Below are 14,246 nucleotides of genomic sequence, written 5' to 3'. Positions count from 1 at the left end.
GAGGGAATGGGCAGACGAGGGCTGGCTGGAGAACAGAGGGGAGGCAGGGAGACCGAGCTCTGATCCCCAAGGGGGGCTGTGGGGCCCCCCAAGATGGACCTATCCGGGGGATCCGGTTATCTGTGCCTGCAAGACCTGTGTTGGACTGTGTTCCTGTCGTCTAAATAAACCTTCTGCTTTACTGGCTGGCTGAGAGTCCTGATGAATCTGCAGGGAGTCCGGGGGTGCAGGACCTGACTCCCCCACACTCCGTGACAACTGGTGGCAGCGGTGGGATCGGCGGCACCCCGTGGACGGCGCTTCCTGCAGTAAGTGACTGGGGAGCAGTAAAACGAAGGGGCGAGTCACCCCTGGGCGAGTGTGGCCAGAGAGCAGGACTTTGCAGTAACAGGGTCCCCCGGGGGATCACAGCGAGCGATCCCAGGGGCGGAGGAGTCTGCAGCTCGACCCTGGCAGAGAGGTGGTGAGCTCAAGGACTGGCACACTAGGGGTCCCCCTGGAACCCGTGGGGAGCGGCGAGCACCCCAGCCTGCGAGTGGCCAGCAGGAAGATGTATTCCCAGAAGCGCAAGTGTGAGCTGGTGGAGCTGTGCAAGCAGAGGGGGCTGCACTGTGGGAAGCTCACCAAGGCCCAGCTGATTGCCCGGCTGGAGGAGAGAGATCGCAGGAATGAACCGGTCCCTGTCTCTGAGGGAAGCAGCCGGGCAGATGCAGCGCAGGCACCAGTGTCTGTCCCCGCTGGGAGTGGTCAGCCGGCCGCTGAGGGCGTCCCGAGACCCCCCACCCCTAGGCCTAGGGGGAGGAGGAGCCCAGCTACGGAGGGCACCGTGACCCCCCCGGCCAGCAGGGGATCGTCCCGGCGACGCTCGGCCTCCGTGGAGCGCAGGCGGCTGGACTTGGAGAGAGAGATCAAACTGAAGGAGATGGAGATGGAGGACCGGCAGAAGCAACGGGAATACGATGAGAGGGAGAAGGAGAAGCAACGGGAATACGATGACAGGGAGAAGCAGCGCAGTCATGAGCTGGCCATGGCCCAGCTGAACAACAGGGAGGCCCCGGCTGCGGTGAGTGAGGGGGGGCCCAAGCCTACAAAGAGCTTCGGTAAGAGCTTCCTGGCCCCGCGTAAGGAGGGGGAGGACATAGACACCTTCCTGACGGCCTTTGAGAATGCCTGCGAGCTGCACCAGGTGGACCCTGCAGACAGGATCCGGTGCCTCACCCCCTTACTGGACTCCACCGCCGTGGAGGTGTACAGCCGAATGAGAGGGGAGGAGGCGCGGGACTACAACCTGTTCAAAGAGGCCCTGCTCCGCGAGTTTGGGCTGACCCCGGAGATGTACCGGAAGAGGTTCCGGGGTCAACGTAAGACCCGGGAGGGCACATACCTGCAACTGGTCAACCGGGCGCAGGGGTACGCCCGCAAGTGGACGGCTGGGGCCCAAACTAGAGAGGACCTGCTTGACCTAGTTGTACTGGAGCACCTGTATGAGCAGTGCCCATCTGACCTGAAGCAGTGGCTGATGGACCGGAAGCCGGAGAACCCGCAGCATGCCGGCCGGCTGGCCGACCAATACATGGACAGTCGGGCGGGGGATGGCAGGGAGGCGTCTCGAAGGAGCAGGTCTGCCTCAACGCAGAGAGAGAGTCACCATGGGACCTCCCAGAAGGAGCCGAGGGAGGGCCCCCACCAAAGGGAAGCATCTGGCGTCAGGTCCAGCCGTCCCACTCGAGGGGACCCACGAGACATGGGCTGCTATCAATGTGGCCAACCGGGCCACGTACGGGGCCAGTGCCCCAAGCTCCGGGACAAACTGAGCAGACCAACCCCACACCGGGTCAACTTGGTAGAGACCCAGCCGGATGAGGGGCAGCGTTCGCACGAAAGGGGGGTGGGCCGCGTACCCCCTGCGAAGGAGGGAGGGGGGCCCCGGGTTGACCCCTCCGAGGGGCTGGATGCTCCCAGCCCTGAGTTTGGGGTTTACAGGGTGGGCACGGGACTACCCCTCCGGAGCGAGTGCCTTGTTCCCCTGGAGGTAGACGGGAAGGAGGTCACTGGGTACTGGGATACGGGCGCAGAGGTGACGCTGGCCCGGCCGCAGGTGGTGGGCCCAGATCGGATGGTGCCCAACACCTACCTGAACCTGAGGGGTGTGATCGGGACCCCATTCAAGGTGCCTGTAGCGAGGGTGCACCTAAAGTGGGGGGACAAGGAGGGCCTCAAGGACGTGGGGGTGCACCCACATTTGCCCACGGAGGTGTTAATGGGGGGGGACCTCGAGGACTGGCCAAGTAACACCCAGGGTACCCTGTCCGTGAACCGTAGTCAGGGTCGACGCAGGGCTCTGCACCCTGACCCCGGGGAAAGTACTTGGGCCGAGACACCGGACCCTGACCCGGTAGGGAGGGAACGCCCAGGGACGGGGCTCAGAGAGGCTGTGGCCCCATACCCAGCCGGTGAGAGAGAGCAGATCCCCGCCCCTGCCCCAGCGGCTGAGTACCAGGCCGCGGTGCGGGAAGACCCCTCCTTGCGGAGGATAAGGGACCTGGCCAACCTCGGGGGGGGACAGACCATGGGACGAGGTGGCCGGAAAAGGTTCCTGTGGGAGAAGGGGCTCCTGTACCGAGAATGGGCTCCCCCAGGGAAGATGGAGTCAGGAGGGATCAGGAGGCAGCTGGTGGCACCCCAGGAGTATCGCCGCCAGCTGCTGTGCCAGGCCCATGACATGTCCCCCTCAGGGCACCAGGGAGCCTGGCGTACCCAGCAGAGGCTGCTGCAGAACTATTACTGGCCTGGGGTCTTTGCCCATGTCCGGCAGCACTGCCGCTCCTGTGACGTCTGCCAGAGGGGGAGGAAGGCCCGGGACAGGGGGGAGATGGCTGTAAGGCCCGGGCCCCGCCCCGAGGAGCCTGTCCGGAGGGGGGCCAGGGTCAGGAGGGGGGCTCTGAACCGAGAGAGCCTGAATCACAGCCCCCCAGACTGGAACATGGGGGGAAGGCCCCAGCCCCGTGTGCACCCCAGGGGTACTGGGGTGGGGAGAGGGCGCGGGCGGCATAAGGTTGTAGGTGGGTCCGAACTTCCCCGGGTCACTGGCTGGAGTGACCCCGCTCAGTTCAGTCTCGGAGGGGGGAGAGGTGTGAAGGAGTAGGAAGCACAGACTGTCTGTGCGGGGGAGGGGAGAGCCAGAGGTTTAGGTGAAGATGCAGGAATTCAACTGTGAGCTGAGCTTGGCCTGGGGGAGGGGAGATGACACCTCTGGCCAGGGGAGACAAAGGAAAGGAGCTGAGGAAAGAGGAGGGGCCGGAGGGAATGGGCAGACGAGGGCTGGCTGGAGAACAGAGGGGAGGCAGGGAGACCGAGCTCTGATCCCCAAGGGGGGCTGTGGGGCCCCCCAAGATGGACCTATCCGGGGGATCCGGTTATCTGTGCCTGCAAGACCTGTGTTGGACTGTGTTCCTGTCGTCTAAATAAACCTTCTGCTTTACTGGCTGGCTGAGAGTCCTGATGAATCTGCAGGGAGTCCGGGGGTGCAGGACCTGACTCCCCCACACTCCGTGACACCGCCCCAGACAGTCGTGGGAAAACAAGGAGCTGGATTTATTGGGTGAAAAGCCCAAGCAAATAAAAAAGCCACAACCGGGGCCTCTGTCCCATAAAGAGGCAATAAAGCCAGCTCACCCTCTGCAGAACGGGAAGTACCTGGTCCCAGCCCCACCTGCCAGGGGCCGGGCAGGGCTCAGAGCTGGGAAGTGCCCCGGGTTCCAATTAAACCTAGAACCGAGCTGGGCACGGCAAGCCCACGGGGTGGTTTTTCCAGTTCTGCCAGAACCTGTCCCCTCCCCCAGAACCCCGCACCCCTCCCCGCTGGCTGAGATTGGTGCGAACAGCCGCCACAGCACCGTGCCTGCCATGGGGTCGTCTCAGCCCCGCGCTGGGGGGCAGAGAGAGGAGGGCCCAGCGCTGGGACCAGACGTGCTTTCCTAGGCGGCACCTGCGGGGGGCACCCATGCTGCCATCGGCGGCAAATGCCCCAGCTGGTTGGTGAGTGCTGCTTATTGTAGGCTGTCCTGTGGCCCATCGCTGTAGCATCTGGGCACCGCTGCTCGCTGTCAGCCAGGCCTGGTGTGAGGTCACTGGACAGGGGTCATGCAGGAAGCATGTGACACAGACAGAAATAGAGCCCAGGTCCCCTGATTTCCGGCCCTAACCACAGGAGTGTTCTTCCTGTGGGCTTGCGAGCTCGGCTCGGGGGTGTGAAGCACTGGCCACAGCCTGAGATTCAGCTGACGGTCGAGGCCGGAGGGGAAATGAGGCTGACAGCCCCAGGTGAGGAGCGGCTCACCCCTAGCCGGCTGCGGAGACACCACTCGGAGGGCTGGGCTAACATGGAGCTCTGACTGGGGGGGGCCCCGGGCGGCCCTGGCTGTCACACGCCGGACGATCGGATTCATTAGCCGAGACGTTACCCGTAGAAATGTGAGAAGAGTCCCTGATCTCCGTGGGCAGCGTGTCCTGCCCGGGGAGCGGCTGGTCCCTGGTTCCTGCGCTAACAGTTTGATGGTATCAAAACCAATCGCTTCTACTAGCGCCAACGTGCTGGTTCCGATCTGGGACGGACCCACGGCGGGATTCCCAGCTCGGCCCGTCACTAGGGCCATCGCCAGAGAGCCTTGGCAGCCCACCCACTCCTGGCATCTCTGCATGCCAGGTCCCGGGACCTGCCCTGGTGCCCTGGTGGCACGGAACTGGCCTGAGCCCCACCCCATCCCTTGCTGCTGAGTGGCCATCAGATGGGAACCGCTCTCAGGGACCAGAGGCTGCCTCCCGCCTCTTATCTCAGCCTGCGGCTGGGCAAGTCTCCTCCACCCTAGTTAGGCATGGGGCCACGTGGGCTGGGGGCATCGCAGGGCAGAAGCAGTGTGAGGTGGGGTAGGGGCAGCTCGGGGCACAGCCTGGGGGCAGATGGGGCATAGGGAGGGGCTAGGGGCTGCTCTTATTGGCCAGGCCTTTGCGTGGTCACCCCAAGGGCGTTGCCACCACTGCCAGCAATCTCAGCTTGTCCTTTTCCAGGCTGTAGCTTGGGGGAGTCAAGGCTGTTTGGGGGAAGGGAGTGAAAACACTTATTACACTGAGCAGCCGTGGGGTGGGGCTGGGGCAGGGGCTCGGAGCAGGATGTTGGCAAGGCTGGTGCTGCGCTCGGCCCGGTGCCACGTGGGAGGCCTGAGGGGGGCTCGGAGCCGCACTTGGGAGGGGCGTGTGCTGTGCTTGGCCCCACAGGGGGCTCTGGGGGGCTCGGAGCTGGATTTGGGCGGGGACTGTGCTGCGTTCGGCCCAGTGCTGGGGGGGCGGGGGGGCTCAGAGCTGGACTCGAGCAGGGACCGTGCTGCACTCGGCCCAGAGCCGGGGCGGGGGGGGGGCGGGGAAGCTCGGAGCTGGACTCGAGTGGGGCCCATGCTGTGCTCGGCCCGGAGCCGGGGGGGCAGGGTGGGGGGGCGCGGCTCGGAGCTGGACTCGAGCAGGGCCCGTGCTGCGCTCGGCCCGGAGCCGGAGGGCGGGGTGGGGGGGGCGCGGCTCGGGGCTGGACTCGAGCAGTGCCTGTGATGCGCTCGACCTGGAGCCGGGGGGGTGGGGTGGGGGGGCAGCTCGGAGCTGGAGTCAAGCAGGGACCGTGCTGCACTCGGCCCAGAGCCGGGGCGGCGGGGGCGGGGAAGCTCGGGGCTGGACTCGAGCGGGGCTTGTGCTGTGCTCGGCCTGGAGCCGGAGGGCAGGGTGGGGGGGCGCAGCTCGGAGCTGGACTCGAGTGGGGCCCGTGATGCGCTCGGCCCGGAGCCACGTGGCGCACGCCATGGAATGTGTTTGGATTAGGCTGGACAGACACACTTAGTAGAGCTGGGTTTGTTTATGTTGCTCCGTTTCCCCCTCACGCCAACTCAAAGGCAAATAAACGAGTGCCGCCTCCCCAGGGTCTGAGACCCCCCGCAGCGCACGAGCCCCTCCTGGCACTCTGGGCCAACCCGCCAGGCCCACGCCGGCTCCCTCTGCAAAGGGCACAGTCCGGAGACCAACCAGCCTCCTGCCCATGCGGGGGAGTCGGCAAAGGGCTGGTGCCCCCAGAGAAGGGGCGCCCCCATGGAAAACAAAGCCAGTGTAGCCTCAGGCCGGGCCCCCCAACGGATCCAGCGCTGACTCCGCTGGGCCCTGCGGATGCTCCCCTAGGCCCAGCTGCTCCTCACAGAGGAGGCCCCCGACTCCCTGGGAGCCTCACGTCCCTGCCTGGGGACAGCCTGGAGAAAAGCCTTACAGATCTCCCCAGCCAAGCAGACTCTTGTGTGCTCCAAAGCCCACGTGAAGGGATACCCCGGTGACACAACCCTCCCAGATCGGGTCTCTAGTGGGGACCAAGCCAGCCCCATAGGACAGCATGCTCCCTGATAAGCTAGCAGAGTAACGCCAGCAGCTAGCAGCAGTAGTAGGCGCTTACCCTTCACATGGGCCAGCCCCAGAGAGACGCACTACAGAAGGCCAGAATAGAGCAACAGGAACAGCATAAATCAAGGTCTCAGCCACATGGGCGTTTAGAGCTTGTGCCCAAGATGCAGCCACTGAGCATTTACCAGCAACAGGACAGAATGCCAGCCCCAGAAGGCAGGGCGTGCTGACTGGTGCTGAACATGGCAAGGCCCCTGGGCGGGCACTGAGTGTGGCAGGGCTCCCCAGCTGGCGCTGACAGCAGCAGGGCCCCAGGGCAGGCACTGAATATGGCAGGCCCCTGGGTGGGCACTGAGTGTGGCAGGGCTCCCCGGGCAGGCGCTGAACGTGGCAGGCCTCCCCCGGGTGGGCGCTGAAGGCAGCAGGGCTCCCTACGGAGTTAGGAAGTCTGCAGGCTCCCATGCATTTAATATTAGAAGCAGGCAATGGCCTGTGAAGAGGGGTGGGCCAGCCCGCAAAGCCCTGGCTGCAGCCCTGCCCCAGCAGCGTTGCAGGCAGTGGCAGCGGATTAGCCACTGGGCCAACAGGGCCCGTGCCCAGGGGTCCCGGCCGATTGAGGGCCCTGGATAAATTGGGTCTGGCACACGAGGGTTTATGGTTATATCCGAGTCTCTGGCATAAACGTGCATGTCCACAGCATCCACATGGAGCCCTTTTGCGAACCGTGCTACTTTGGTCTCAATGAGCCCCAGTGGCAGGCAGTTCCGCAGCTTAACGTGTTGTGTAAATCTGTGCTTTATTGGCGTTAATTCATCTGGGAGCCCAAGAGTTTTCGCTGGTTAAAAACAGTCCTAAAGAGAACTCAGCGGGCCTGTGGCAAACCGCAGGCGGAGAGCAGCGGGGGAGGTTCTCGGAGCGTGTGGCCAGCCGGATTTCCGTGCTGCCTGCAGCGCCCCATGCAGCCGACGGATGGGGGCAGCGGTCTGGGTGCTCTCAGCTACGGCAAACCCAGCTTGAGCCATGCCCGGGGCAGAGTGTGGGCTAGCACCCCGGTGCATGCTGGGAAATCACCAGTCACCCCGGCGCCAAACCCTGCAGAGAAGGGCCCCTTCCTGCTGCAACGTCCCTTTTGACCACGGGCCGCTGTGCTGTGTGGATGAGCTCCGAGCGCCACCTCCCTCGAGGCTCTGCAAGCCATGGCCTGTGGGGCAATAAAATGGAGTGGGGGCAGGATGGGGGTGCTCAGTTCCACAAGGGAAGGGGAAGTGGGGGGGGGAGGGTGCTCAGTTCCACAAGGTAAGAGGAAGTGGAGGGCGGGGTGGAGGGTGCTCAGTTCCACAAGGGAAGGGGAAGTAGGGGGGCAGGGGGTGCTCAGCTCCACAAGGGAAGGGGAAGTGGGGGGCGGGGTGGAAGGGTGCTTAGCTCCCTGTCAGGGATCCCTCCCATTCCTCGGGGGAGTCCCAGGGGCACCAGCGCTTCGCCCTCTGACTGGTTCTTACAGCTCTCGTCGAATCTTCCTGTGAGTGCTGGCAGCCTAATGGTTCGACCATAGCTCTGGGCACCATTCCCCTGCTGCTGAGTGGGTTATTTCACTGGCACCTCTCCCACACTTTGAGCTCTGGCATGAGTGGCAGAGTGCCTGCTGTGTCTCGCCCACGGGAGCCAGCCGGGTAGCTGGGACGGAAGAGACTCGCCTAGGGTCGGTCAGTGGGGAAAAGAACCCAGGAGTTCTGACCGTCTCTTGCTAAGAGACGAGAACCCTGGTGTCCTAGGTGCCAATCTTCGCTTCTAACCATCCAACAGCTCCCCCACCCCCCGGAACTTGTACACACACCAGTCGGGCTCGCAGGCTGCGCTGCCCCCACCTGGCGCTAACCACCACCGTGTGTGACTGGTGGCTGCTGGCGGCAGGGCACTGTGGTGTCTGGCACCCATGTGTCTGGGGCTCCTTGGCAGGGGGTGGGAGAAACGGGGTCTCCCTTCCCCAGAGGGGAAGCCCGGCTCTGAGCACTGGGGCTGCTGGTGCCTACGCGTGTGTGTGTGTGTGATAGAATCATAGAATATCGGGGCTGGAAGGGACCTCAGGAGCCCCTTGCCAGTTGCAGAAGCTCCAGGGGGAGCCTGGCCCATCCGCTCTCGGGCCGCGGCAGCTCCTGAGCCCTGGCCTAAGTGGGCACAAGAGGTGCTGACAGCAATCGGGGGGCAGCTGGCACCCCCTGGCCACCCCATGAGTTCCATGCCAGGGCTTCAAATAACTCCCCCCCCGCTGCCCCATGGCTGGGGAGGGGGCCAGTAAGGAGCTCCGCAGGAGGGGAGCCCTGCCCCCCAGCAGACAGACCCCCTCCCACTCCGGGGCAGAGCCCTGAGCAGTCGCCTGCAGGCGCTGCAGTGGGCCAGTCTAACGTGGGGGTTGGCACTCGGCTAAGGGCTGGCGTGGGGAGGGAGGGGTGGGGCTTTGGCTCGTTGCCAGGCCCTTGCGTGCCTGCTGGGGCAGGCCAGGCCTTAGGGTAACCCCGAGTGGGGACCCTGCCAGCGCAGGCCCGCAGCCAGGAGCCAGGGAGAGCCACAGGGTGTCTGCGGGCAGCTGCCTCAGCGCTGACCCCCCTTCGTAGCCAGCCCAGCCCTGCCCTGCCCCCTGCCACGGCCCCTGGCAAGCACCAGCCCTCCCCCTGAGCCCCCCGGCGCCCCCTTCTGGCAGGGAACATGCAGCCCCCGACCCAACACCGTGTGCTCGCCCTGGTGTTCTTGGGAGCCCTGTATGTTCAGCTGTGATTGACGCCTCCACCCCCAACCTCAGCGACTGCGTTAAATCTCCTCTCTCCAAACAGCCCCGCCGCTCACGCCTGCACCCAGGAAGGAGGAAGTTGCCTCACAGGCTTTGGCAACTCGGGGCTTTTCTCTCTTGCTGCCAGGGCGTGAAGCCCATAAATAGGCAGCCAGCGAGGCTGTGCCGGCAGATCGCTCCAAGCACAGCTGGGCACATCTGCCCCTCGGCTCGGTAAGTCGCTCTGGGTTTTGACCCTCCCGGAGGGTCTGCGCCTAGCCATGGGGAGCTGGGCTCGCCGCAGTGCAGCCCCTGTGGCTCCGGGTTGTCCAGCAGGGGGCGGTGTGCAGCCACTATTGGCGCTGATCAGATCTGTGAGGGGCTGGCTCAGGGACCGCCCTGCTGGGGGAACTCTCACACCCAGAGCCGGCACTGTGCCCGGGGGCGAGGGAGGGTGGCGCAGGCAGGGCAGGCGCAGGGTTTGATGGCAGGCTAGGGGGTGGCTGGGAAGCAGGGTCCGTGTGAGGGAGAGGGGCTGGCCGGTCTCCTGGGCCTTTCGCTTGATTGACAGAGTCCTCGGCTCCTTGCGGCTCATTGGGCTTGGGGCAGTGCTCAGTTGCCTTTCGCACGCGGCTCTGGGCTCCGTGGGGCTGTTCCTACGGAGCTGGGAGCCTTGTTCCCAGTCCCTGCTGCTCACTGAATCCTTCTTGGGGCCACGCCCCCGCCACAGAGCCAGGGCTCTGCCCTCTGGACTCGAGCCCGTGGGCCCCGGTGGGGCGAATGGGCCGGGTCTCGGTGGCTGCAGAGCTAGCGAGCGAGATCTGGAGTAGCTTGCACTAGAGCTGGGGTCTCCTGCCCTGCGCCAGCCCTGAGCCCTCCGCGTCAGCTGGGAGACAGAGTCCCCGCCGGGCCAGGCAGCATGTCCCCTCCCCAGAGGGTCACAGACCCTGCCCCCTTCCCCGTGTCTCTTCAGACTGAGCTCTGGGGGCAGGCTGCGTCTGTGCAGCGCCTGGCGCGATGAGCTCGGTGGGGGTCACGTAATGATGCCCTCTGGGGAAAGGGGAGCAGATTCCTGTGCATTCGCTGGGGCGTGTGAGCAGGACGCTTGGCTCCAGGCTGATGGGCCTCGTTATGCCGCTCCCCCAGGTACCCCGACGCCCTGGCGTGCCCAGGGCTGGGGAAGGGGCTGGCTCAGTCCTAACTCACAAGGGAGCCAGGTGGGGCCTCACCTGCTCTGCAGACATCTGAGACATCGGTTTCCGTGGAAACGCCCCAGTTAGGCCCAGGACGGAAAGAATGGGGCCGCGTTTGATCTCCCTTCCTGCGCTCGCTGGTGCATCATTCCAGGGTCCTGCCCGGGCCTGCCTGGGATCCAGCATCTGCTCCCTGCTCTCCCCTCCCGGGGCAGCGTGGGGGCCGGGGCCGCGGCTGGAGGGGAAATGGTGCATCACAACAGGAGCCTCTGTCACAGACTCACGGGACTTGTGCTCTCTCGGCTCCATACGGTCCCGGGGGGGGGGGACCCCCTTCAGTGCGACAGCCCTTCTAGGGCGTCCACTCTCTCCCAGGGGATAAGCCCCTCCGCCTCCTGGAACTGCAGCTCTCTGGGCCCCCTCAGGGAGTCCACTCGCTCTGGACCCCCGGGGCCTCCGCTCCCAGAGGGAATAATGCCCCCTGGTCTCTGGAGCGGAGCGACTCTCAGCCAGCGTAACACAGGAGGGTTTAGTCAGCGTCTGAACGCAGCACAGGAAACGCTCAGGCCTGGCCTCCCTCAGCACAGCACATCTGGGTCTGTCCCACATCCAGGTGGGCTCTGGCTGCTCTCTCCTCCCAGCCCAGAGACCCCCTCCTTCCGGCTGGGGCGCCAACAGCTCCTCCCCTGTCCTTTGTCTTCTGGCCCAGGTAAACGGGTGGCTGGGGCCCTCTCTCCTCCGTCCTTTGTTCCCCTCTGGCTGGAACTGACTGGTCAGGTCACTGGGGTCCTCTCTCCTCAGCGCATTGTCCTTCCACTGGCCAGAACTGGTGATCCTCTTAGGCACCAGGTCGCCAGTTATTAGGGTTCCCCATCTCCAGGCCGTTGTCTGGGGGTCCCGGCTGCTAGGCGAGGTCACACCTGATCCTCTCCAACAACAACCCTCTCCCACCACCTTGTTGAACATGCAGCATACAGGGAAACTGAGGCGCGCACACGCTATTCATGTAAAACACTACAAAAATCCCCAACTTCGTCACAGCCTCCCCGGCCAGCCGCTGAACAGGCATGGAGTGAGAGAGACTCCCTCCCCCCAGAGCTCACAATCTGAACAGGCACAAGGGGAAGGGGAAACTGAGGCACGGAGCAGGGAAGTGACGTGTCCATGGGCACCCAGCAGGCCAGTGGCAGAGCTGGGAACGGAGCTGGTCCCGAGTCCCAGCCCCCATGGCCTCCCACTAGGACGTGCTCCCTCTGTAACTATACAGCCATGTCAGGGCGGTGGGGCCCTGAGGAGGGGTCTGGGTCCCAGCCGTGGGGGAGGCCAGTCCAGCCCACGGCAGCCAGGAGAGACCCCTGTGTTTCTAGTGGCCTGATGCCTATGAGTCAGGATGGGCTCCCAGCCCCAGATGGTTTAATAGGAGGATCTGTGCCCCACTTCTCTGCCCTCCCTGCCCCCCACTCCATCCTGCCTCTCCCCACCCCCACCCCAGCTCTGCCTCCCCTCCCCCTGCTCTCCCAGCCCTCTCTGCTTACAGCTGCCTTTGGGCTGGAGCTGAGCCGAGCAGCTCACCCTCCCCAGACCCAAGGCTGCCGGGCTCAACCAGCTGGGGTGCAGGGGCAGGAGCCCTCCGGCTGCCCTAACTCATGCCTTGGCCTGGGTTTTGCTGTGGCTGGCAAACGGAGCAAAGGGGTGTCCTGCCCTCCTGCCTCTTCCCAGCCGGCTCAGCCCAGGTGGTGCCCCCAGCCCTGGTGACCCGGCCCGTCTGTGCCTCCCCAGGGCACTTTGAATGTGTGGCTGATTCTGGCTCCGCTGGAGCAATGCAGGGTGGAGCTCCTGGGGCAGGGGGCTGTGCTTTGCCTGACCCCCTTTTCTTTTACTTCAGTTCCTAGCGGCCAAGGATCTAGGCCAGGACCGAGCTCCAGGACCCGACCCCCTCCCCGAGACCCAGCCCTCCCCCTCCCCGAGACGATGGCGAACGTCACCATGGATAACTTCTCGTGCTACGAGGCGTCCATCGTGGGGTACCGCTACGTGGCCGTGACCTGGGGCGTGGTGGTCACCGTGGTGGGCACGTTGGGCAACGTGCTGACCCTCCTGGCCTTCGCAGCCGACGCCAAGGTGCAGACCCGCTTCAACCTGCTCATCGTCAACCTGACGCTGGCCGACCTGCTGTACTGCGCCGTGCTTCAGCCCTTCTCCGTGGACTCCTACCTGCACCTGCACTGGCGGGCCGGCCCCAGCTTCTGCCGCGTCTTCGGCATGCTGCTCTTCGTCTCCAACTCGGTCTCCATCCTGACGCTCTGCCTCATCGCCGTCAGCCGCTACATGCTCATCGCCAACCCGGCCCTCTTCAACCGGGTCTTCTCCCGCCTGGGCGTGGGGCTTGTGGCCCTGGGCACCTGGGTCCTCGGCTTCGCCAGCTTTGCCCCACTCTGGCCTGTCTTCGTGCTGGTTCCCAAGGTCTGCACCTGCAGCTTCCACCGCATCCGGGGCCGGCCCTACACCACTATCCTGATGGCCTTCTACTTTGTGGTGGGCCTCAGCTGCGTGGGCATCTTCTACTTCCTCATCCACCGCAAGGTGAAGGGGGCGTCCCACACCATGGACCGCTACAAGCTGAAGAAGGCCAGCGTGAAGGGGGCTTACGTCGCTGGGGCCAGCTCGGCCACGCCGGGCCAGTTTGTGGAGCTGGACAGTGGCGTGGACACGGGCGTCTCCCAGCCCTCCAGCATCTCGGAGCAGGGCCACACCTCCAAGACGCTGGTCACGGAAAATGGCTCAGCCCCAGCCCCAGCCCCCACCCCAGCCCCTGTCCCCGCCCCCACCCCCGCCCCCACGGCTCAGGCCCCGGCGGTGCCCAAAAGCCTGCCCTCCCAGCCCAAGGACAGCAACAAGGAGTTCCGGAAGGTCACCCGCATGTGCTTCGTGGTCTTCCTCTTCTTCGTCCTCAGCTACATCCCCTTCCTCCTCCTCAACATCTTTGACGCCAAGAACCGGGCGCCCACGGCGCTGCACATGGTGGCCGCCAACCTGACCTGGCTGAACAGCTGCATCAACCCGGTGCTGTACGCCGCCATGAACCGCCAGTTCCGCGAGGCCTACACGCGTGTGCTCTCCACCATCTCGCGCCGCCTCCGGTGCCTCTGAGGGCTGGGGCGGCAGGGGGCAGAGCTGCCCCAGATCAGGGAGCTGCCGTGGTGCTGCCCCGCTCTTAGGGGGACCCCATATCCTGTCTTGCCCCAGGGGAGGACGTTGGACCCAAGCACAGACTCATGCCAGATGTGGCTTTGCCCTGCCCCGGTGCCTCCTGCTGGTGGCAAGAGGAACTGCCCTGTCTCTGGGGGGGTGGCAGGGGCAGGTTGGTGCTGAGCCCTGCCCCACGTGGGCCGCCAGCGCTGCCTTCGCAGAGTGGCAGCGTGGACTGTCCCTTTACCCACCGTCTTTGGCCTAGTGAGGTGGCGGAGGCCAGCTGGGCCCTGCCGTCCCAGCTCTATTTATTGTTTGTTCCTGATTCACACTCTGTCATTTTTCTAGCACTGCCACAATAAACGGATCCCTGTGTATCTAGTATCGGCTGCATGGCCTGTTCCCAGCCAGCGGACGAGCCCCCCGTCGGCCGTGGGGTGGGGGGACCTGGGGCTGTGGCCGACCATAGGTCTGGGCTGTGTGCAGATCCAAACACCAAGGGCGGGGGGGGGGGATATTAGTGGGGTCCTGGCTTGTTCTAGGTCCAACCCACCCCAAAGCCATACCCCCCACCCCACCCCCCATCTGTCCTCAGCCTTGGGCCTCCAACTGGTTATGTGCTGCCTAAAGCTCTCTCGTGAGCCCAGCCTGGGGGATGGGCGATCGGGGTTCAG

At 64.9% G+C, this 14,246-nt stretch overlaps 1 protein-coding gene across 2 annotated transcripts; it reads left to right on the top strand.

Moving 5' to 3' along the window:
- The first annotated feature begins 7,860 nt into the window (after window positions 1-7,860).
- Window positions 7,861-13,930, top strand: GPR84 (G protein-coupled receptor 84). 2 transcript variants are annotated; one of them, XM_044995300.1, is made up of 3 exons: window positions 7,861-7,945; window positions 9,255-9,424; window positions 12,269-13,930. In XM_044995300.1, exon 3 carries the CDS (start codon window positions 12,355-12,357, stop codon window positions 13,531-13,533), a length of 1,179 nt encoding a protein of 392 aa, XP_044851235.1. In that variant the 5' UTR covers window positions 7,861-7,945; window positions 9,255-9,424; window positions 12,269-12,354; the 3' UTR covers window positions 13,534-13,930. The 2 variants fall into 2 exon arrangements, with proteins under 2 accessions (XP_044851235.1, XP_044851233.1); XM_044995298.1 differs by lacking the exons at window positions 7,861-7,945; window positions 9,255-9,424 and adding an exon at window positions 10,231-10,336.
- The last annotated feature ends 316 nt before the right edge of the window (window positions 13,931-14,246 follow it).

This window comes from Mauremys mutica, chromosome 20 (genome assembly GCF_020497125.1).
Source record: "Mauremys mutica isolate MM-2020 ecotype Southern chromosome 20, ASM2049712v1, whole genome shotgun sequence".
Lineage (NCBI taxonomy): Eukaryota > Metazoa > Chordata > Testudines > Geoemydidae > Mauremys > Mauremys mutica.
Note: the sequence above shows the minus strand (reverse complement) of the source record. Positions and strands in the feature narration are given on the sequence as shown.

Excerpts from the sequence above, each read along its gene's own strand:
- GPR84 (XM_044995298.1), top strand. The coding sequence starts at position 10,231 with ATGATGCCCTCTGGGGAAAGGGGAGCAGATTCCTGTGCATTCGCTGGG. Across the intron at positions 10,337-12,268 it reads TCGTTATGCCGCTCCCCCAG|TTCCTAGCGGCCAAGGATCT; the intron begins GTACCCCGACGC and ends CTTTTACTTCAG.